This window comes from Seriola aureovittata, chromosome 4, assembly GCF_021018895.1.
Source record: "Seriola aureovittata isolate HTS-2021-v1 ecotype China chromosome 4, ASM2101889v1, whole genome shotgun sequence".
In the NCBI taxonomy this organism is placed as follows: Eukaryota; Metazoa; Chordata; class Actinopteri; order Carangiformes; family Carangidae; genus Seriola; species Seriola aureovittata.
Genome location: NC_079367.1, coordinates 16,773,528 through 16,797,693, shown reverse-complemented (window position 1 = coordinate 16,797,693; position 24,166 = coordinate 16,773,528). Strand labels below are relative to the sequence as shown.

At 40.9% G+C, this 24,166-nt stretch overlaps 2 protein-coding genes across 2 annotated transcripts; both read right to left on the bottom strand.

The window, feature by feature from the left end:
• Positions 1–1,725: 1,725 nt before the first annotated feature.
• On the bottom strand, positions 1,726–13,618 carry fxyd6 (FXYD domain containing ion transport regulator 6). The gene is made up of 8 exons (XM_056374518.1): positions 13,421–13,618; positions 6,267–6,320; positions 5,702–5,725; positions 4,972–5,004; positions 4,750–4,824; positions 4,396–4,432; positions 4,258–4,307; positions 1,726–3,104 (listed from the first exon to the last, which is right to left on the bottom strand). The coding sequence occupies exons 2-8, from the start codon at positions 6,313–6,315 to the stop codon at positions 3,067–3,069; spliced, it is 306 nt and encodes a 101-aa protein (XP_056230493.1). The 5' UTR covers positions 6,316–6,320; positions 13,421–13,618; the 3' UTR covers positions 1,726–3,066.
• A 680-nt stretch (positions 13,619–14,298) lies between these two features.
• On the bottom strand, positions 14,299–23,207 carry tmprss13a (transmembrane serine protease 13a). Its single transcript, XM_056374517.1, has 13 exons — positions 23,007–23,207; positions 20,062–20,230; positions 19,813–19,923; positions 19,208–19,369; positions 18,497–18,623; positions 17,948–18,046; positions 17,698–17,741; positions 16,853–17,015; positions 16,392–16,564; positions 15,807–15,905; positions 14,979–15,121; positions 14,714–14,866; positions 14,299–14,584 (listed from the first exon to the last, which is right to left on the bottom strand). Exons 1-13 carry the CDS (start codon positions 23,022–23,024, stop codon positions 14,573–14,575), a joined length of 1,473 nt encoding a protein of 490 aa, XP_056230492.1. The 5' UTR covers positions 23,025–23,207; the 3' UTR covers positions 14,299–14,572.
• Between the last annotated feature and the right edge of the window lie 959 nt (positions 23,208–24,166).

Here is a 24,166-nt window from a genome sequence, read left to right as displayed (position 1 = left end):
TAGATAATTGAACCAGGCACATTTTGTTTTTATATAATCACAATAAAACTATTCGCCATCAGGTCTGGTATATGAAAATCATTGTTCGCAGGCTCAAAGATTTGGTTTCTTGAGTAGCCTTTCCATTTTAATAAAGTTAGAGATTTGTAGGGGCTGGTTTAAATCGGCTTATTCAGTCTAAATGAGAGGTAGTTGAAAGGTTCAGAAACTCTATATGTCCTGACAAATTGCTTCTCTGGGTCGCCTGCTGCAGTCTTAATGGTAAAGTGATTGCCTTGATCTCCACTGAGAACTTTAAGAGGCTAATGGCGATATTGATCCTCTTCCCCCCCACCCCTTCAGTCTTCATCCTTTACACACTCACACACTCACACACACACACACACACACACACACACACACACACACACACACACATACAAGCCTCTCATTTGATCTACATCTCGTGACCTATAATCATTAACTTACACAGATTAACAGACTAAAAATTTCCCTCGCTGACTCCATTTTGCTAAAGCTTGCCACTGTGAGTTGTGGACTTCAGTGCTTTCATTCATTATATGTGTCTGTGCCTTTTCACTGCACCACTGAGCATAAGGGCATACCAGACAGTTACTCATTAATATATTACAGCTCCAATATTCATTAACCTTGAACCTTGCACAGTCTGATAGAGGTTATAGATGGAGGAAGAATGAATAGCTGTGGTGACACCTGCCTAATAATGCAGAATTGATACCCGAATGATTTTGGCAAATAATCACCCCTAAAGTGCAGCAATGCATCATCTGCTATTAGATTTCTTCAGGAGGGAGCAATTAACAAGAACATTAACAACACAGAGCTGTCTGTCCTCTAAACCCACTTTTACAGTGCATATTAATTGGACCATGTGCGCTCTTAAATTTTGCCTTGTAAAACAGCAGCTCAACTTTTTATATTGTCATCTCAAGAATGCCAGTAATTTCTAACATTACACAGAAATCCACATTCTAGACATCCATTCAAAATATCTTTTCATAACAGACAGACCCTTCTAAAACATTAACATGTGATCCCACAGTAACAGTGATACCAGTTTTGAACCATGTGAAGTGTATGCAACAGATTGATTGGTACAACCTGTGTATTTTCTGTAAATACTGGTTTATAAAAGCAGGTTGCTACTCACCTGAGCTGCTGAAGACTCTGTATTACCTCTGCCCTGGGGTGTGTGTGTGTGTGTGCATGTGTGTGTGTCTGTGTGTGTGAGGCCCTGTCTGCATCAGGGGCAGGTGCAGACCGAATTCCCACCTCATGGATCCACCCTCAAACACACACACACACACACACACACAAACCACCTCTCCACGCCCACAGCCATATTTCAGTCCTGCCGCTCAGTTATATATTTACTCATAAATTTCGTACTCTGATGCCAATAAAGAGCAGATCTGCCAACCTTTGGAATCACAGCAGAAAGAGCAGCATGTTTCTGGCTCTGCTGGTGAGGAACCCATTTCCTGATCTAGTTTCACAGCCCCAAGAGCAGCTTATAACCTTGATTGATATCGATAGGGCGTTACTGATTACAGACTGATTACAAGTGCTGCTTGTGAAAACTGATTCTCTAGACTAAAATGTTCAAACATTAACACCCTGAGGAGAATTCTGAAAAAACAAAAAAAAACTTAAGATCTACAATAAAACATTGTTTTCGTTTAATGAACACAAGGAAACCCATAGTTTTAGGTCCAGACATACTTCTATTTATTTATGCCAAAAGCACAACAGTTTGCTACACAGCAAGGCCTCATGCGTTGAATGAACATAGCGTTTACTCATACAGCAGACGACCAACAAGTAGACTCAGAACTAAGATTGGTGAAAGCCTGACCTGACAGGAGATTCACAACAAGGACTGTTCATTTGTTCTCTCATTATAATTTGGCTTACATTAGGCGACTGTTAATGTAGTCACATAAATAATATAAATTTTAAGTTTCCCTTCTCTCAGACTCAGCACCCAAACTGTTCTACACATATGATCATTCAAAGCATCATGACATTGTAGAGACCTGCAAAGCATTTTAATTTTAACAAACACAAAAAAAAAATCTAAAGAGACCAAGGCTTCACAGATTTGCGGTGCTAGTGAGTGTGTATGGGGAAAACTAATGATAGTCTTCTGGAGACTAGTTAATCCTGGCGGAGCCGGTGACGGAACAGTGGAGAGGATGTGTGGAGAAGACGGCAGTGAGACAGCTGATGCAGGAGCTCCCTCAACTTTAGACAAGAAAACACTGCAGTGGAGGAGCTCGTGCAGATACCTGCAAACCATTCCTGTGCTCAGAGAGCTGTGGCAGTTGAGATTGTCTTATATAAGGCTCATCACATTTACATGTAAAGATACACATGCACTCGTGATGTACACACAGTCATACATATGCAGGATATGCACGCATGTATATCACATGTGCACACAAACACATCCGGTCATTCAAACATAGACCTAAATTAACAATATTCAACTGTATATCTTATCCATAAATTATCTGTACTGATATATGTATATGTATATTTATACTTAAATATGTATACTGTATATATGGATACATGTTATATTCCAAATGGAACAAACATTATCCAGGACAATTGACAAAAATGACAAAATGCCAATAAACAACAAATTGACAAATCCTAAAACCTAAAGGCAATAGTAGTACAAAACATAGAACAGCAGACCACACAACATTAAAAACTCTTCAAAGGCTTAAAAGACAATCATATGTCAAAGGTGCTACTGGCTAAGACAAAGAACTGGAGTGAGACTGTCACAGAAAGGTACAGGGACGGACAAGAGAACTGAGGGATAGGCACAGTCACAACAGAGCACGACAGGCTAAAGGTTTGTCTTTAGGGCACAAGATTTATGTACATATTATACCTCTAAACATATACCTCCCCTCTTACCCTGTCATATAACCAGTTATAATAACCATCAATTTCTTTTCATTGTTATAGTGGCTTCATATCAAATGAAACTGATCATCATTTCAGATGGCAGTGCGGTGCCATGGAGTTGCCTCAGTTCTCCGCTGGAGTCTCTTTGGCAGCCACCGCAGCTGAAAGAGGTCAAGGACGAGGGATTTAGTGCAAGACATTAAACCTGCTCACAGTCATTTCTTCCTAAATATTTGAATCCTTCTTTCTCTCCTTTACTCACTCATTCACTATTGTGCAAGTTTTAAGTTTGCACTGTTTAATGAATGGCTTTTTGCTTGTATTATTGACGTGTATATTTTGCTTCTTTCACTTTCACTCACTTTTAAAAAGACAAGACTTTTGCCTGTATTACTTGTTTTTACAATGTGATATTTCTGGTTTTACATAGACTATATGGCCATATGAAAATCATCTTGCAAAGACTTGAAGCTTAATAGAGTTTGGTAATACAACACCCAACACCCTACCGTCTTTATGTGAATGCATTTGCAAGCAGTAGCTGTTTGAAAACTGTCTCTTTAGCAGCGCATTGAAGGATGTCAACGCATCCTTGAACTGATTTGAAAGCCCTGTATGAATGAGCACTGTTGCCAACTTCTTTGAATTCTGTGTTAGATTGAATGACTTTGCAAACCAATTAAAAAGTCTTTTATGAAATTTAGTGATGTTTTGATCAGACACTGGTTATATGGGATCCTTCAGACATCAGAAAATATGCAAAACCAGTGCATGGCATTCTTTAGTGACGACTGGCGACTTGAACATGTTCAGTAACTTTGCATTTAAAACAGTTGGCACGGGCTACACAGGCAGAAAATCAAACAAACACCAGGCAAACATGGATGCTGTGAAATTTTCATTCTCAACTGTGAAATCTCAGATGTGGAGACGAGGAGAGATTGCAAAACAGTCAATGCGTGACGCTACAGTTAATGCTATGATAACCTAATTTTGACAATAATGTAAAGGTGACAAAAAGTTTACAAAATATATTGGTTGTTTTTTTTTATACTGTTTTGAAAGTGAACTAAAACCTAAGACCGCTTGGAAGGCATGAAATCAAACTTGTTATATGCCTTCTGAAAAAGGTTGGCAGTAATTTCAAGTATATACAATACATACAGTACAGCTCTACATGCACACAGAGCGGATCGCCCCTCCCTCCTCTGCTGTGCTACGGGCACTCCCAAAGGGAGACTCAATTATGGATGTATGTCAGGGGGTGAGCCAGATGTAAGAGGGGCTGACGGAGACTTAAAATGTTCATCTTACCCTTGGAGACAATCAGGTTCTCCTCCTGTGCCTCCTCATCACCAGGGGCCCTGAAGAGAGGATCCACATGTTGTCATGGTAACCAAATCATGTAGTATGACAAAAAGGCCCTTACAAAACCGAGGGACACCGACATACCTGGGCTTCTGGTTGATATTGCAGCGGCACCGCCGACCTGGAAACATAAGAAATCATTCACTGTGTTGACCAGAGGTTTAATCACATGTACTTTCTCTGTCATCACTGCTAAAAGTGGTTCAGTGATACCTGATAATTAAATTATAATTAATAAAAAATAAAAGGAAACAAGATGGTGTAGGAACACAGTGTGGAAATGCAATAATGATTCATGACATTATTGTTAATTGTTCTTAATTTGATTGTAACACTTGATGACACTGAGAGCATGTACATAATAATATAATGACACACAAGCACACAAGCACACACACACACACACACACACACACACACACACAGAGGTTAACTTACTGAGGATGAGAAGAATGCCCAGTGCAAACAGCACCACGGCAAGTGTCAATCCCCCAATCCTGAGACTCTCATAGTCTACAGATGAAGTGCATACAAAGGGGCAGGAGAAAGAAATTTAATCAAAATACCATTCAAGACAAAAAAGTATCTTCATGTATAGAGGAAGTCGCCATGTCTTGACAATGGTGTGTGCAAGGAAACAATGACCTTTTCTAAACTTACCATAAACAAATGGGTCTTCAAGGTTCCCCTTTTCTGTGGTGAAATATAACAGCAACATTTAGAACCAAGGTGTTCACACTTTATTTGTGTTGTTCAAACATTATTAAAGCGTGGCTTAAAAATCCTGACAAAACCTGAGAAAAAACTCAGTTCCATAACAATCTACGTCCTGTTACTGACTTGTAATTGACCTTTGTGCCTTTATTGACCGTAACCATGATGTTTCTCGAAACTTAAATGTTTGGTTGCCTAATCTTAACTTACTTACGTACTTTAACTGCAAGTTATTTGTCGTATTTCCATAATCTTAACAATATCATCATTTGATATTGCAGAATACATGAATGTTAAACGTAATCAAGGGTTCTGCAGAATTACGCAACACTGACATTCTTGTCTGACATTAGGGTTTGAATAATTTGAGTATAGTTTATACTATGTGCATTAGAATTTCAAATATTTTGTTATGTATTCATACACATACAGTATCCTCTCTTTTATCAACCAAACAACCACTCTTATCTCTTTAGCATTCATTTCACTCTATAAATTTCTCTTCCTAATCACCCCACAGTTGGGTCTGGTAACTCTTGGACTTAATCCATACATCTGCCACTGTTCACTGCAGAGGGGCAATCCATAAGGGTCTGATCTGATCTGGAAACCAATAGACCCGTCTGTGCGGCTTCCATAGGACCGAGGTGTTAGAGATTACATCGAGGGTACTCACTCGGTGCACTGGGGTCTGCTTCAGCTGAGATGCAGCCAGGAAGGAAGTGGTTTGAGTCGGAGGGTGAGGGGAGAAATACAGGAAATCAGCTTAGAAACCACGAGAGAAAAATATAACACATAACACTCCCATCTGTCTGTCTCTTTGTGTATCAATCTATCTGTTTGTGTTTTACCTAACACAAGCTCCCAGTGTCCTAAAAAGACATTTGCAGCACAGCATCACATCATCTATTTGTAATGTGTGACTGTGTGAGCATGTGTTTACGTGTATTACATATAATCACACACCATAGACAGACCTCACACACGCACCTCACACACGCAGTCAGTGACACAGCCAGACTGTGAAACCCACACAGTCCTAAAGTAATAATTGATGTTTTGCCCTCTAGCCCACAACCAGAGAGTGCCTTTTCATGTAACATCACACTGCCTCCCTATGGACAATTTGCATGTGTGCGTATGCATGTGTGTGTGTGTGTGTGTGTGTGTGTGTGTGTGTGTGTGTGTGTGTGTGTGTGTGTGTGTGTGTGTGTGTGTTTGGTGAGTAGGGGGGCACTTACCAGCCATACACACCAGGAGTGAAGAGAGGAAGAGCAAAATAGTTTCCATGGCAACTGTTGACATAGAGTAATAAAGAGGAAGGGTGAGAGAGAATGAAAGAAATAGGGGGGGGGGGACAGTGAGAGTGTTTCAGTAAGCTGCACTACTTTATCACACATGCGACCCTACAATTTGGGACATAAACAATAACAATGAGCACACATGCATGTATAGTTTGTGTACACAGCAAGTAGACATACAGTAAGTGGTTTGTGAAAGAAGACTCACATCACACAGCTACGGCTCTGTCCAAACCCCTGGAGTTTATGTAAAAGGCCCACGGATATAGTTTAACGATCTACGACTGCATACATGTTCCTCTTTTCCTGGCAGAGATTACTTCTGCCTCCCAGCAGACATCACACAACTTTGGCCTATTTTTATGTAGGGTATTTAATGCACACACGGCAATTGTGTCTCTTAAAAAATGTTTTCATATTCAGCTATTTTGTGTTGGCAAGTGCATTTTGTAGGTACTGTAATGTTGTTCAGGTGATTTTAGCCGTGCTGGCTGCATGGCTCCAGGGATGTCAAATCTATGAGTCAGTGTACAGACATTCATGGTCCCCGCAAGATGACTCCTGATGACTTTATTGTTCCTCTGACATTCTGGTTGTAGTGACATGTCATGACCAGTACTGGATGAATTGCCATATAATGTGGTGCAGTAATATTATGTATCCTCAGGGCTATCCTTTGACTGTCCTTCATCAACAAGTACTTTGGTTTAGCTGCAAAACTAATGACACACAACATGGTGAACTAACATGTTGGACAGATGTTAAAACTGTCATTGTAAACATGCAAGCATTCTGACGTTAGCATTTCACTCAAAGCACCGCTGTGCCAAAGCACAGACTCACAGGAGAAAAAAAAAAGTGTGACTAAGATGTTACAGCTATGTTTTTGGATTTGATTACTGACATGCACTTTGTGCCACTGATGTCTGCATACGTTTTAAAGCCACTCTTCACTTGATCTAAACTTTGCAATTTCTTCCTTTACTTTTATTCAGTGACATCTGAACAGAAGAAACATAGTTTAGGTAGAATGAGTAAATGTCAAGGTCCTCACATTTATAAAACTCCCACAAAGACAGGTTTGAAAGGTCAGGTAATCTATTGCTTTCTCTGCCTGATATCTCGATAAAATAATGGTCAGAGCACTTACAATGCAGACCTGGTGGCAACAACAAGTCATAAATCAATACTTACAAGTGGTCTAATTCCCCATTAAATTCAAGTGTCTGGTAATGTGTTTCACATCAATCTTCAGGAACCATAGAAACAAACTGACAGGGTGTACTCAGAGTAATGGTTCAATACAAATGAATACAGGATTTGAAGCATGTCACAGTGAAATAATAGAACATGACATGACAAGTCTGCAGTATAATGTATGCTCTATACACAGATCATGGAAGCATCTGTCTCAAGTCTTCAAGAGTCCAGACGTTTTATATTACAGGCTTTAACTGTCTTGTTTCAGAGTGCCACATGTCTGCCTGCCTGCCTGCCTGTCTACATGCCTTTATTAATTTCCCTACATCTAACTGACTGGCTCTTTGACTGACTGACTCTATTTATGTCGATCTATCCATTCTGATGTCCATCTGTCTTCAGATGTATTACTGGTCCAGGATATAATGCACTTAAATGAACAGATTGCATTAGCATTCCTACCCAGCTGCTGTTTGTATGTTGGAGGTCCATGTCTGAGCAACACACTCATAACTAAGACATGTCTGAAATAATGTGACACAAGATGTCAGCCGCAGAAAAGAAGGCCTGTGGCACCCATTAGAGTAATGGCATCTACCTTTAAAGTGAAAAATTGACCCAGTTTAGGTTGGACAGGTGGGATAGGTGGGACATTTTTTGTTTTCCAAGATGAAGCGCAGCCGGGGTGACCTGATAGCCGAATGGTTAGGGCGCTTAACACATGGGCTCATACGCCCTTGGCAGCGAGTCCCTGATTCGACTCCTTGCCAAGACCATTTGCTGCATGTTATTCCCTTACTCTCTCCCTGAATTTCCATGTCTATCTCAACTGGCACTATCTAATAAAGGCATATAATGGCCAAAGGGGAAAAAAAACAAAAAACTTTACAATTTAGCAGTCAGTGAGGAGTTAGAGCCTTCTACCATTGATAAACAAATTAATAAGAAGCTCTCTTGTTTCTAAGTTTGCAGTACTCTTCTCCATATGTGTACATGTCAAAATACTACAGTATTTTAACATTTCTAAATACTAGAAAGAACAAGAGAATTTCTTCACCCAGTGGGGAGTTTCATATCAGCTACACAGCCGAAATAGAAACCTTGGAATCACGTCAACCAAGTTTCATGAAGAGTCTGGTGCATTCAGTGTGGCACTTTCACATTCTGGTTAAAACTAAACCCAGATATGAATGATGAGACACGACAATATAGTCTTCAGAGGCATATCTGTCACATCTGGCCATCTTGAAAGAGACATCTTTATTTCCACATCAGAGGTGATGATTGATGGCTGTCCCCAAACTGTACGTTCAGTTCACACAAATTAATGAACACTGATCTGGCTCAAGTGCAGCGGGCAGGGGAATGATTCACGCTAAGGCAGGTGTGCCCTTTATAAATCGAAATCTTCAGCACTAAATAGTTTCTTTTCACCACTTGATATCACCTGATTATCCAAACACAGTCTACAATTTGTCTTTGACAGAGATTTTAGCACAGTTAGAGCAAACAGTCAATAAGTAGGTAATCTCTGTTCAGTCAATAAAACTGTGCTCAACTGAATAAACATATATGACTTGTTTTTGCTCACAATTCACAATAATTTGTACTTGATTTTAGAGTTTGACTGATTCCCTGCCATTACAACTTTGAACCTTAAATATACATAACTGATTTACATAACTATTCTCTAACCTCTGCGAATTAATGCTCATCATCTGTGTCTGACACCTTGTCTCACAGTTTCCTTTGACCTTTTTCTTTCCCCTCTTCACACTCCTTCACGTCTTTCACTCATAACATGCTGCCCAACTGGTGTGAAAACCTCTATATATCTGAGAGGATGTTGGCTGAATAGAGAAAGGTGGCTGGAGAGCTGAAAACCTGATCTAACTCAACATAACTAGACAGCTCGTACGCCTCTCTATCACTGTTTTCAATGAGAAACAAGCGAAAATAAAAAGCTTTATACCAATAATAGAAAACCTGAAGTGAAAATGTAATTGTGCATTAGGCAGCTACTTAGACACATCACTTGATCCCTCGGGCACTATATTTAGTGAGAGCAGTATGGAATAATGTGTGTTCATCCGGATGGTCAGTGTAAAGATAGGTCCATCAGTATGACTAATGGAAGAGCAGAATGTTGTAGGGAAAGATGAAACTGCTGGTGGCTGGTGGACGGAGAGAGGTCTTATGCCCTTTTGTGTCTCCTCTCACTGAGAGACTTGTTAATAGCATAGATATGACAGTAAGTGTTCAGGGTTAAATGGTCCATTGGACAACCTCCACTGAATCTGGGGACATCAAAGATAGTCTGGGGTTAAAGGCCAGGCAATTAGTCAGACTCAAAATCCTAAATGACCATTCACACCACTACACCTGGCTGCAACTATTTTTAAGGACAAGGGAAGCAGACTTCTACGCAATACAAATCGAATCTTGAAAGAATTTCTGTATTCATCATTGCAGCTTTCATTTAAGACGGTGTCACAGTGGCGTCTCCACGGTCTGGTTACTGGTCCAAAGGGAGGATGAACAGAAGAATATGACTGATTTCAGATTGACATGTACTGGTTTGGGAGCAGCACTGCACTGCCTCTCACCTCAAGACCCCGTGGCACATAGTGAATGCGGCTGGGAAGAACACCGCTGCCTCACCTCCCCTCCCGAACATCTACTCCACCCACCTAGTCCACAAAACAAGCCAGAAAGGCGATTTGACCCCACCCATCCCTCAGACAGCCTCTTCAGTCTCCTGCCGCCTGGGAGAAGACACAGGAGCCTCCGAGCTTTATCCATCAAACTGTCATGATGCTGAACCCTCTCCCTCCTGCCCCCATGAGGTCTGGACTGTAACTCACACATTACGCACATGACATGTCCAACAGCACCAGCCATAAGAACATTTCATACACACATATACACACACGTCGACACTCAACACACTGACACTACTTTAACTCATCCTGTGGATGATATATTACTTGCACATCTTTTCACCACTTTTTGTACTATACTTACTATCAGTACAGTTTTGTTGTTGATCTGTGCTTGTCTATCACTACTTGTATATGCTTACATCGGGGTCTACAAGAAACAGTATTTCAATCCTCTATATGTCTTGTACTTTGACTGTGTGTAACAACAGTCATTTCATAAACCAGCACTGTAAGACTGAGAATGATCTTATGTCATCCTTTTTTGTGTGTTTATTTGTTGTGCTGTTTCTTTTTTGAGAACTCTAACCAGATTTCTTCCAGCACACCAGTAGCAGTAAACCAGGGCTCAGTCTTGGAACCAATATTTTCACCCCTCTCATAAATAAAGGAAACGATGAGAACACAATAAAGAATATCACTTTTGTTTTGGTTGCAATATGAATCTCTTTTAAAGGGGCGTGTTTCTAACCATTAGTGGGTCAATGTCACACGCTCGCCCCGTGAGAACCCTTTAGGGTGTTTGGCAGCATGGCACTGCCAAGTCTAATGTATCAAGCCTTTCTCTCACCAGGTATGACACATGGCAGTGTCATCTCCATCTTTCCTCAGCCTACCATATCTGCACTATTGTTTAGCAATATCAGGTTCCAGCGCCAGGCTCTTATTTGTCTTTGAGGAGAGAAGAGAAAAAGGGCAGGCAGGGTGGCCGTATCTCTTTGAGGAGGACAAGGAAATATCAGGGAAGGAGGCTGTAATGTGGGGACAAGAAAAGGGCAGACAGGAAGACAGTGAGAATGGGGGATGAGTAGAGGGGGACAGAAATTGTCTGTCAGGGGTGTAGAGGCGAAGGGCACGCAGAGGAGACACTGTGTGATTGGAGAGGACAGAGGAAGGGCAGCCTGTTGTATGATTGTGGCATAAATGCACAATATATTAAAAAGAAAGGTCAGAAAATGTGGTGAGGCCAATGTGATGAGGGACACGAAGAAATGGGTAGGCAGTCAAAAAAAGAGACAACAATGAGTCAAGGGCGATGATAAAGTAGATAAGGACAGCAGAGTGCTCAACCCTCAGTGAGACATCAAAAAATAATCTAATCTTTGACATCTCAATATCTGGCAAATGTATAAGTCTCAGGAGATTGTGAGATTAGTGTGATACATGCAATCTTTTGTGGCAGAAACATCTAAAAATGAGTGAACTGATGAATTACAGAGAAAGTGGGCAAGGTTATCAATGACAGACTACATCAAAACGACAGAGTATTCCCACAGGAGTCCATTATATGTGTGTTTGTACATGAGACCACACCCACCAACCATTCTAATTGGGTCCTTAGTGTGTTTCAGGATCCTATGCTGTGCACAGTGACACAGGGATTAAGTGGTATTTGGAATTATATGGTGTGACAGATGTCGCTCTCCCTGGCTTCTTGTGCATGTTTTATTGTCTGATTGCTGTGGAGGTGCAACTTCTCATGAAATATGGCTACACCTGCCTGTGTCTCTGAGAGAATGTGTAACTGTCTGGTTGGATATTTGTGTTAATTTATGTGTGTGTCCCTCTAGGCTTTAAATGTAAGGTGGATTGGCATTATTGTGCTAATTCTCTCCATTTCGCTCTACCCTTCTGTGCAGGTTTCTGGAAGGACCTTGAGGGTTCTATATAAGTATTTAAACAAATTAAATACTCAAGTCTCAGTGTCAATTTAATTTCCTATTTTTCAACATCAAGAAAAAATGTAGGGCAGATAAATAGGTCACGCCACAGGTCTCTATAACCTTTGAGTGGAAAAAACACTCAGCCCCCCTATATCTGCCATCATAATGATGTTACATCACCATGACAACAGCGTGCGTCGTTCCATAGTGTCCAGTTATCTCTATGGCAACTGTCTCCAGCTGAAAATTGTGGCGCCGAACGAGAAATGGGTTAGAATGACGGGCTCGCGTGAAAACACAAGGACAACCAGAGTCTAAACATAAACAGGGAAACTGGGTGTGGCACGAAGCTTTAAAGTCGGTTGGAATTCAGTCCGTTTCAACGATGAATTGCCGCACATCCATTTATAAATAAATGCGTCAGCTAAAGGTCGCAGTGCTGGTAAATTCATTAGCTTTTGTTTGTAAGTTTGCCACGCACAACAAACAAAGACCGACCTCACTAACTCACTAATAACCTCTCCGTTATGGTGTCAACGAACAGCCTTCACGGCACGGCACGGCACGGACAGGTATCACTGACTGACTCAGAATATAGGCTCCATATATTCCAACATGCGATGGCTGAACGTCTGGCGCATTCATCCACTTTTGCGCCCCTCAACCTGTGGATCATCTGATGGAGCTGAGGAGAGAGCCAGCACCTGCCTTCTGATTTTCCGTCTCTGTGAAATCAACTAACCGTTTACAATAAAAGCAGTGACATCATACATGACATCTGATTATTTTTTATTTTCAATTTACAAAGCAAAACAGTTGCGTCAGAGAAAGTGAATCCGTCTCGCTCGTTTTAAAGCTTTGATCCATATTTACATTTTTTTTTTTCTTTTACCGCGCAGTCAGTGAATGTGACAGTGATCAGCGCCAGAGTAGACACACCCTCATGTTATATTAGAACCAGTGATAAATGACAAGCAGCCCAATACTGCACACGGCATCTCTGCAAGTTAACGAAACCATATCCAGCAGTGTGTAAATACTGCGAACACCACACAAGTAGGCGTTGAATGATTTCACTCAGAAGCGTGATTCCGTGAGAATCCCTAATTGCACGATTTATTTAAATTAGACTGTGTTCTCCAAACAACCTGCTGAGAAAAAATTTGCCTTCCATTCCAATCAATATGTCTTGGCTTTTTACGACCCCTCCCTTTTATCATTTTTCGAAAAAAAACAAAAGAAAACAATAACACCATCTGACACATCATATGTGCGCGCTTTGTCAACTTACCTCTTGTTTCTCCAGCGGACCCGTTGGCCACCAAACTGATAATCCACCCGCGAAAATCAATCAGCTTCTCTCACAAGGCTTTCGTTCTAAATATTCTCATCTGTCAATATGGGCACACACTTCTCACATCTACTTGTCCTGCGAAAATAGAAGTGATGGGTAACAGTTCGACTCCTGGAGTGACTGTTTATTTAGTGCGTTGAACCCTTTCTCTCCCTGTCTCTCTCTCTCTCTCTCTCTCTTACACACACAAACACACACCCATCATAGACCCCCCCTCCCTGCAGCATTATGCCAGCCTCATGTGTGACTGACAGCATGTGAGGGTCAGGTTTTATTCTATGATCAATCAACGCCATAATAATAAGGATTATTTTCCTTCATCTTTATTTCTTCTGTGTGCTCAGCGATCCCACACACAAGCCGCATAAATATGACACAGATGACGCACACCTTCACATACAACGTAAGAATAACAATTTTTGAAAAAAAAAAAAAAATTCACAGTGTGAGTATAAGAGGAGTTTTAGGGTGCACAGACAGAGTGCCAGCTCAATAAGGGGGTCAAAGGTCACACTGCTTCCTTCATAAAGTGAATACATAAAGTGTCTTTTTTTTATGTTGATATGGTAAAAAAAAACAAAAAAACAGTTAACATTAGAAAAGCCTGAGATGTGTCCCTGAGGAAAAAAAAACACACCTCTACAATCATAAATCATCCGTTAAAGAGTATCACACTCAAATATAGAGGTGACAGGGCCAGCCATCTTTAAAGTTTGCTTAACATGTGCTGTAGGTAAACATAAGTATACTGCTCAACTGAGACAGAGGAAGAGACAGAGGAAAGAAAATTAAGAATGCAAGACTGAAGTCATTGCATCGATTAGTGTGTATCAATACACAACACATACGTGTGACAGAGGATGAGTATACTGTAGATGATGCAGGACACCAAGACAGAGGTCCTGTGTTTAAACCTGTGCATTTTGTCATGCTGCCACTCCCCCGACCTTTCATCCGTCTGTCTTTCCGTCCACATTTACTCCTCATCAATTTCTTCATCTGTTTGTTAGTCCATCTATCTACACAAGACAACTTCATAGTGCAGGGGGGGAGGGGGGGGGCGGAGCACCCGCAGGACACAAAGGGACATCACTTCACTTCCTGTATGGGGGCACAGGAAGAGTTTAAGATGGTGACAGCCTGTGACCTACAGTGAGTCTAAATACATCCTAATCATTTGGATGTCAAATATGCCCTCCTACAGTGTTTATCCGCTCCATCCATTCTTACCTGCATTTTTCTGTAGATCCAGGGCAGAACACTACTGACTTTGGTATAGACGCCAGGCTTGTTTCTTTCACCACAGCCAGCTCCCCAGCTCGTGATCCCCACCAGGAACCAACGGCTGTCTCCCTGACATACCAGAGGTCCCCCGCTGTCCCCCTGAAAAAAATACAGTTCATACTTAGTTAACATAAGTTTCCCTCTGAGGTTTGCTGGGCGTTAAGAGCACAACGCGCATCCATAAACCTGTGCCCTGACATTGACTGCTCACCTGACATGAGTCTTTGCCTCCTTCCAGGTTCCCAGCACAGATCATGTTCCTGGTCACAGCGCCTCCATACACCCGGGGGCTGTTGCACACTCGTGTATCAATGATGTCCACGGACACCTCCATCAGATCCTTGGAGACAGTGCCTGTATCGGAGAAAACAGTGTGCTCATATGTTTTTCTAACAAGACTCTGAAATATGTCTAAATAGTGGCTGCACAAGTGAAATCTTACATAGACCTTAAAAATAGGATTAGCTGAGTGTTCTGCCATGGCAACTGCTACTCCACTGTCACGTCTTCCCTCTATTGTCACCAGGTTTTAATTCTACAGCTTCCCATCAGCCATTACTTTTGTTTTAGGTCCATCTTTCTCATTTGCCATCAGCCTCGGTTTATAGAGGACAGACATTAGTCATGCATCCCTTAGGTGGTCAGACTTTATTGTGTTGTGTTGTGTTCTGCCTGTCTGTCTGTACTTCTTCTGATGACTATCTGCCTGAATGTTGTTCAGCTCCCTGAATTAGCTCTGTTTTCTTGTCTGTCTTCATTTTTGTTGTCGATTGTAATCCTGCCTTTTGACCTAAATTTTGGTACCAGATCCAGTGTTACAGCTGATACAATTTATTGCCCCAGGGGTGTTTAAAACATACTTTCCTTATCCACACAGAGACAGTTTTTAAAAGAACTGAAAAACTGAAATGCATGTGCGCACTGATCTGATCTAATTTTGACTTGCACCTTATTATATCCATCTGTCTTTCTGCTCCAGTGGAAGCTAATGGGTATCCAATAAAATAAAGAAGCTCGGTGGCTCCATGTTCCATCATACCTGATCCTGCCTCAGTGGTGCCAAAGCCCGAGGTCCAGCATTTCTGTCCTGGGGGAATTTGCTGGCCAGAAGTTGGCAGACAAACTGGCTGAACTTTATCTGGATAACAAACAAAAAAACAAAAAAAAAACAAGTATTTAACTTTTTCAAAATCACACCGGTAAACTTGTATTTTTAAAATGATAGTACTTAAAACAAAAGCACACAAAGAAAGCAAAAGAAATTCCTGGAGGTTGTAGAAATTTGGTGACTTGTTCATAGATGTTTCAGCTGCACGGTGAACATTAATTGACACAGACTGTCAAACCCAGATCAGCCAGCAGAAGACATGTCTTTGAAGCCATTTAGTCACACACCTGGCCACACTACATACTGCTTATGAACACATACTCCCTCATCATACAAGGCTCTCCAACCCTGTATATTTTCAAGGGGGAAACCCTTTCCTGATTCAGATTTCCACCATGACGGCTACAGTAATAGGTGTTGTTTTGAGGGCGACATTCTGACTGCAGCCTAAGGTATGAAAATAGAATCAAAGTATATTAGTAAAAATATTTTTAATCAAGTGAAGATGTGACTGACCATTGAAAACAACTGGAGATGTAAATTTGAGCAGAGCGACGTCTTGGTCATTAGTCCTGCTGTTGTAATTCTCGTTGAGCAGGATCTTTTCAACCAGGTAAGGCTGAGGTAGATTGTCCTGGGACACCACTCCAGCATACACTTTCCACTGTGTTGAGGGAGCCAAAGCTTTGCTTTGGCAACAACAAAAAAAAAAGACTGTTCAGCAGAAAGCCATGGATTCAAACTGATTTGGCATTGGTGCTTACATTTTCAACGTAGAAGAAGACTTAACATTGAAATGTATCAGTTCAGCACTGTGGACTGCAGCTGAACGAAAAAAAAATTCTACTTCTACGATGTATGAAATCTGTTGCAAGAATAAAAAAGATTGTTCCAGTACAGAAAAAAATAATAATAATAAAAACAAGAACAGCAAAAATGTGGAAAAGATTGCTAGAAACACATTTTCTGTCAGTCACCTTGGGAAGCAGTGGGCAGCAGTCACCGCAAAAACAGGAGAGATGAGAACTGCACCGCAGATATGGGATCCTCTGAAGTGGAGCGACAACTGCCAAGGCCACTGACCTGTCTTAGCTATGCTACCCCCAATGATCCGGGATGTAGACTGCTGCTGACCGCAGTCTGGGAAAGAGAGACAATGTGTGATCGTGTTACTATTGTTTAATGAGTTACAGTGACATGGTGGCGATAGAAACTCACAAATTAGTTAATTCTTTGTTTACACATGTGAGGAATTGTGAATGTAGATGTGATGTGTTGATGTTTGCCATCCAGGTTCTGACCTCATCACTCCCCACAAAGAAACACTGAGCTCAACAGAGCATCATGTGGGGAGTGATGATAATAACCCCCTTTTAGGGAAAGATAGATTGTAGATCCTACAGGTGGATGCAACAGTGCTCCAACAGTAGCAGCAGTAGTAGAAAGTACCAGTGTAGTTTTCAGGTACTAGTTACAAGTAGTTTGCATGCTATCCTTCATATACTCTATGTGATATTGTGATATGTAGTATTTCATTGCTGGTTTTCAAATTGTTGAAATTAAATCTTATCACCCCAACTTTCATTTAATATGATCTGTAGAAATGTGCACATCTAAGATTCAAAGCATGCTACAGTACTGTCAAGTGATATTGATCAAATACTCCCATGTTTGCTGTTGTTGGCTGGATGCACAGTCACTGGGGCTGTGTGCGTGTGTGTGTGTGTGTGTGTGTGTGTGTGAGAGAGAGAGAAAGAGAGAGAGACAGAGAAAGAGACATGTGTGTGACACATGACTGTAGGAACAGATGGAGGCTCCTTACCCACACACTGCAGGGAGACGGTTTCCTGGGATGGACAGGAAGAACTATGTAAAGCCACAATGAGAAAAGCATGTTAATGAACATGAATACATACAGTAAACCAATGTGCACCTTTGAAATTCTTTTACCAATATTGTACATTTGATTTCACACAATGAGATGGATTTCATCATAAACTGAGATTGGAAGGATCATAGATGAAGTCTGAGCTGTGTATGAAGCAGGGGAGAAAAAGGACTAGATTCTATACCTGACTTTTACCGCACCCTGGATAAGTGACGACGATCTGCTGGTCAATGTTAAACCAATGGACTGGGTCTGGGATTTGGCTGCTTTGGTGACATAAGAACTGGAGATAGAGAGAAGGGCAGTTCAGAAAGCCGAAGAGATAAACTTGCACAAACAAAGACCATTTTGTTGAAACAATGCCTGATTGGGTCTGAAAGCTCATTCTGGCTCTGTCACAGTCCAGAGAGACCTGTGGAGAATCAATTCAACCCTTAACACACAGCAGTAGCTGAGGAGAAATGAGATGGATCTCAGTGGGTAGATCACAGGTTGGAGATAGAAGCCCACATTGGAAAGTGGGTCTGGCAAAAATAACGAGCTAAATCACACCTTCATGAAGTCACAGCTAGCTCTGACTGATGATGGGGAATGGTGATAAATATTGTGATGATGGAGTGCAGATCCAAAATGGTTTTCAGCATTTAGTCCTCCTACTCTCAGACTTTTTAATGGATGTTGTTTAGCATGCTTTAGGTCAAGTTAGCTTAAATTCAAAGTGGTGATTCTTTACTTTCTGAACCCCAGCTGAGTGCAGGTCTGATCTGCATATCTCTCGTCCCAGCCTTTGTAGCACACTGGTAGGAAGCGGCCATCTTCAGACGTCCTGACCTGCAGACTGTTGCCCTCACCAAACCTCACTGGTAGAAGACAGGTAGATAGACAAACACAGAAGAACACTTAGATGGCCTCTCTCCAGGGCCTAACACAATGTGATTGTTATGTGGAGTCTTTGGCCTGTGTGCTGCTGCAGTTGTTACTACAAACATCTACAGTAAAAGTACAAATCAAATGTGAAATAAATTAAAGCTTCATTTCGCAAAATAAATGCATGCATGCCACTGTGTGCAGGTTCTTTCTCGTTTATTCATGTCACATTACATAATTCCTTGGTACTGAAGTCCAAGTTGAAGTATGCGGTCTAGTGGGATACACGTTCTACTTCTCGCTTAAAAAGTACTACAAAAATATAATTACTGATAATATCATTATGGTAGAGTTTCAGCTGTTGTTAATATTGACACTAAATACAAGTGCCTGCCATTTAGTATTATCCCCATTTCCAAATATATGTTTGAGAACTCAACACGAAGATCCTCCCACTTGTAATTTATTTTAGGGGTATCCTTTTGGATGTCAAGTGTCCACCTATCCTTCCCCACCATGTGTCCTCGTATTAGTCTGGTTCTGATTAGGTTCTATGTGTGCGGTTGTGTCTACTCACCACAATTATTTTCATCACTGCCCAGTTTGCAGTCTACTATCCCATCACACTGGACTGTATTGTTCGGGCAGGTGTCGAAAATTGGCAACGGATCTTCAATTCTGTCATCATTGTTCTCATTGTAAATGGTCACTGTTGTTGACAGCCTGGTGCCATAACGAACTGTTGTTGGGGCATAATGGGTAGTAATGAGTGTGGGTAACCAGACATACAGCATGTATTTTTACTTTTATGGTTAACTAATACCAAATCTTGACATGACATAAGAACGGTAAAGTGCAACTTAAATGAATACATCACCTCTGCCTCTCTAGCTTTTAACTCATTCTTACATCAAATCTCAAAATAATCCAATTCACATATATTTTTGTCTGTTTTAACATTGAACATGTGTAAAGCCAAAACTAAAAAGAAAGACGTAAAATGAAATATTCCCTGAAAAATGTTATTAATACTAAGACAAACTATATTTAAATGTATACAGAGGACCCACATGGGCACAAGAAACATAGCCTATACTTTTCATGCAGTTACATAGTCTTGAATAAATTAGAGCAGCAAATGAATATAGTGTACAGTGATCTGTATGAATAAACGCAGAATACCTCCAAGCCAGATGGCCAGTGCCAGCAGAGCAAGCACCAGTAAGGCTCCCCCTGACCCTCCGTAACACTGGGAATTACTCTCACAGCATCTCCTCCTCTTATTACTGGGGGCTGGACACAGACATTACAAAAACTTATGTACACAAACACACATTGATAATCCTCAAGCGACTCTGTCTCCATTTGTTTTGCTCATACACCTGCATCAGCTGTATTCTCATCAAAATAATGGATATCACTCAGATATACCTGGCTGTGTGACTTGGTGAACAACCACAGGTGGTGGATACTGGGGTATGTAATGTGGCTGGTTGGGGGGTGTCAGGCCTGGACCCACACCGTACACCACCTCCTCGTAGGACTTGAGGGGGGGCTGGGTGTGCACGTCAATAGAGTAGTAAGGAGGAGGGGGGTCCTTCTGTGGGGGAAAAGACACAAAGGATGAAGGGAAAATAAATAACCAGCGAGGGGTCATCATATAGTTAAAATCATTTATTGTAATAGCACACAGTGTGGTGTGAAGTGTTTGTGTCATCTATTACCTTTGGAAGTAGAGCATGCTGCTATATCTAATAGGTATAACGATATCAGTGGACAGACAGACAATACAAAGGGAGGCAAATAACTCTATACGGTTTTGGTTGCCAAGGCTGATCACGTAGCCCATTGTCTTTCGTGTAGTCCTAACACAATTCTACGTTTTAAGTCCACACCTGGGTAACAATCTCACACACAAAGACACAAGTGGCGTATCCTGGCAACAGAGTCTAAAAGATCAGGTTTTAACAGTTCATTTCCTCATTCTTTTCATGCTATCTCCTCTGCCCTTATTGATTCGCAGCTCCCAGTAGCCATATCAAGTATTTCAGACAAAAGATTTAATCAGTGTTTTTTGATTTTTTTGGGGGGACAGGTAGGGAAACATCTGCTCACATATAGGAGGTAACATGGGAGAAGGAAAGCGACTAAATCTAAAGTTTTGATTGGAAGCAGTCTCAAAAGTGCTTTAACTCAATTGGCGAATGCTCTATCATGAACTCACTGCAAATGACTCATGATAAACAGATGCATAGGTTAGCAGACTCTTCCTGGTTAAACAATAGCCCCTAATACCAATGATTCCTTGTGTTTCTTTCTTCCTGTCACAATGACTTGCAAATCTTGTCTTGGAAAGTTTCTTACACATTGTCCAAATCTTTTCTCTTCCTGCTTCCCCGAATATGAAGTTTAACTACTATAAACTAGGATGTTGTGACAAAAGATGCATTGATAGAAATGGTAGCTTCCGGTGTTTGCATGGATAGTGATAATATAATAAATACTTTGAAGGAACAGACCTTTTATTTTTCTTTCTTACTAAGAGTTGGATGGAAAGATTGCTACCACTCTCATGTCTGTACAGTAAATAAAAGCCAAAGCAAACAGCAACAACTTAGCCCAAAAACTGGAAACACAGCAAACAGCAAGTCTGGCTTCATTCAAAGCCAGTCTAGGTGCTGAGTTAAGCTAAGCTAACAAGCTGCAGGCATTGACTGCTTGACGTACAGATGCAAGAGTGGTATTGTTTCTGAAAGTGTGGAATGTAATATGGGATTTGAATGTTCCCGAATGCAGAACATTATATCACTGATGTTGCTTAAAACATTAAGTATTAGGCATTAGGCTATGTACAAGTTAATTATATCTCTTCTGTTATTCCAACAAATAAACAAATGTACACTTCCTTATGCACAGGGTCAGTTTGTGCCACTGTCTTTTCAGTACATTTAAATTAGTCTTAGAGCAGCAGAATGGAGCAGTAACCTCACCAAGTCAGCCCCAAGTGCAGGGAAAGCTAAGATTATAGTTCCCAACATCCAATGATCATGGCTTTCCATGGCTGTTGGGACATTTCTCCATTCATCATCATTGTCACACTTTCACAAACAGGGGGGGGGATCTTTTGTCCAAAAAAAAAGATAATGGAAAGTCATTAATCTTGTCGAAGTGGGACTGAGAAGGCTGTGGGTGGACTCACTACAAAAGGTGTTTCATAAGAACATTTCTATACGATGCTGGTCAAGTTTCAAAATACACCTATGGGCAGTATACACCCAACTTAACTGAAGTAAAATGGCTGAGCTGAAATATGTGGAGGAGCAGGTCAATCATATTTCCCTCTAGAGTACACATGGATCATATTGCATGGTTTTCCATTATTGACCTATCATATAATCAGCCATTATCATGGTAAAAATGCTGGAAAAAAATTAAAAGATTAGGGGTTCACATGACATTTAAAAGCTATTGTTTGATTCAAACAATAGCTATGATAATATAAAGTTACAAAGCTAACCGACGTGAAATGGTTAACTTAAGTGTCCCTGCATTTTTAGTTGCCCGGCCTGTAGGGATAAAAAGAAATCAAGGCAGATACAAGTCAGGCCGCTGCATTTCATTAGAACATATAGTGATATGAAGCTGACCCCGACCAAAACAAAGCTGAAATATTTCTGTTTCAGTAAACAGAACCGGTCAATCCACTGAAAACTTCAGTAAATTATGTGCTATTTGTATAACCCCAAATCTTTTGTCTCCGAGGGCTTTACAATCTGTACAACACACATCAACAAACTCAGAAAAGCTTAATAAATTACTTAAAAAAATACATTGATCTGACAAACACAATGTCATAAAGCTAAAAACAGGGATTTTTTTATTAGCTCATGAAAAGTTGATGGGGTAGAGATACATGGTACAAAACTGAACTGCAGTGTTAGGTAAATAAAAGTGTTACAACCTAAAGAGTTTCAAAATGTGTAAAGTGCAGAAACTAAAGACAGCACAACACTTTAAACAACACTTTAACAGTTAATTCAGGGATCAATCAAATCAAACTCCCTTCTTACCTGCAGTCAGGCAGGGAAATTGAAACAAATAAAACCTCTAATGTTAGTCTGTAATCCCTGCAGGGAACAGCACTAGTACTCCTCACCCTTCACAAGACCACATAGGTTTACAGATAACACAATACCCTGAGCAGACAGAGAAGCAGATAAACAGGAGTCTGAGAGACAGGTGAGTATTGATGAGGGAAGAAACTTGAATATTGATTGAAGGAAGGTTAAAGAAACCAAGAGACACGCTGTAGCAAGAGGAAGGAGGGTTTTTCTTTTTTGTTATAAGAGAAAGAGAAAGACATAATAAGAACCTACCGGGTCATGCTTTGCCATCGGACTCAGGGCAGCAGAGACTGGAGGTAAAAGCAGGACTGTTGATACTTTTTCACATCCAGGTGTCTAGTCAATCACGGAACAGTGGTCAGAGCACGGTGACGCTACATGTAACACCTCTTTTCTTCTCCTCTCCTTTCTTCTTGACTGTGTGTTTGTCACTGACTTTCATTCAAGGAGTAACAGGTAGGTCTGCCTTTCCCCCTCCCTTCCTAACACCTCCCATCATTACCTCAAGCCTTCATTCTTGACCTCACAGAGACGGGCGTGCCCAGTGCACCAAATTCTCACCTGCCAGACCAGTTTGGTGACAGCGAGAGACTGTCAGCACTTCTTTCACAGTATGAAGCTCCATTATGGCTCAAATGACACCGGCTGAGCTGTCACAGGGACCTGAACCAAAATGGCCTCCTCTCGAAAGAGATTTTTATTTTAATGCTGAGACTGTATGGTTTTCACAAGCAATGAAAGTCTAAAGTCTAAACTTTCCAACCTCAATGTGCTTGTTGGCAGTTTAGGGAAGTGCTGGGGAAAAAAGGAGCCTGGTACTTTTGAGTGTTTTCTTTAACCTCTGTCTGCTCCTTCAGTGGTGGCGTTACTGCGCATATGTTGTTTCAGCAAACTTTCAGAGCTACCTTCATCTGATTTCTATCAAGATACCACATGCTGATGCTTTGTAATGCCTCCCTTTGTAAGCTTTCCACTGCTCACACTAGGTTTGCTTACCAGTGTTTGCTTTTTCTGCATCTTTAACCCTGTCAAACTATGTAGGACATATCGGGAACAATTTAGTGTGCAGGTGCTGGTGGGCGTTGTGGTTTTCTGGTTGAACACCTATTCCATATAACAGCACTGCGCCAGATTTGAATGTGACTGAATATCTTTGTGAAATATCGACCTCTCACTCTATCTCCCCATGTTTCGTCTTTGTCACAACTCTTTATTATTACATAAATAAAGGTAAAATGTCCCTAGAGTATGTAACCTCGAATGTTAAGCACATAGAGTACATCAATACAATACAGGTCTATACTGCAGGATTTATAATATCAAATTAACTCTGTAAGTCTTTGTGTGGCTAAATCTTTACTTTATCATTACTGAGGTACTGCATGATGAACTGAGTTTATGGGAAGTGTCAC

Coding starts and splice junctions, on each gene's coding strand:
- fxyd6 (XM_056374518.1), bottom strand. CDS start 6,315: ATGGAAACTATTTTGCTCTTCCTCTCTTCACTCCTGGTGTGTATGGCT. Junction 5,726..6,266: donor ACTCCTGGTGTGTATGGCTG/GTAAGTGCCCCC, acceptor GCTGCATCTCAG/CTGAAGCAGACCCCAGTGCA. Junction 4,308..4,395: donor AATATCAACCAGAAGCCCAG/GTATGTCGGTGT, acceptor TCCTCTCTTCAG/GGCCCCTGGTGATGAGGAGG.
- tmprss13a (XM_056374517.1), bottom strand. Junction 16,565..16,852: donor GCTGCCCACTGCTTCCCAAG/GTGACTGACAGA, acceptor TTGTTGCCAAAG/CAAAGCTTTGGCTCCCTCAA. Junction 14,867..14,978: donor GAGGCAAAGACTCATGTCAG/GTGAGCAGTCAA, acceptor TATTTTTTTCAG/GGGGACAGCGGGGGACCTCT.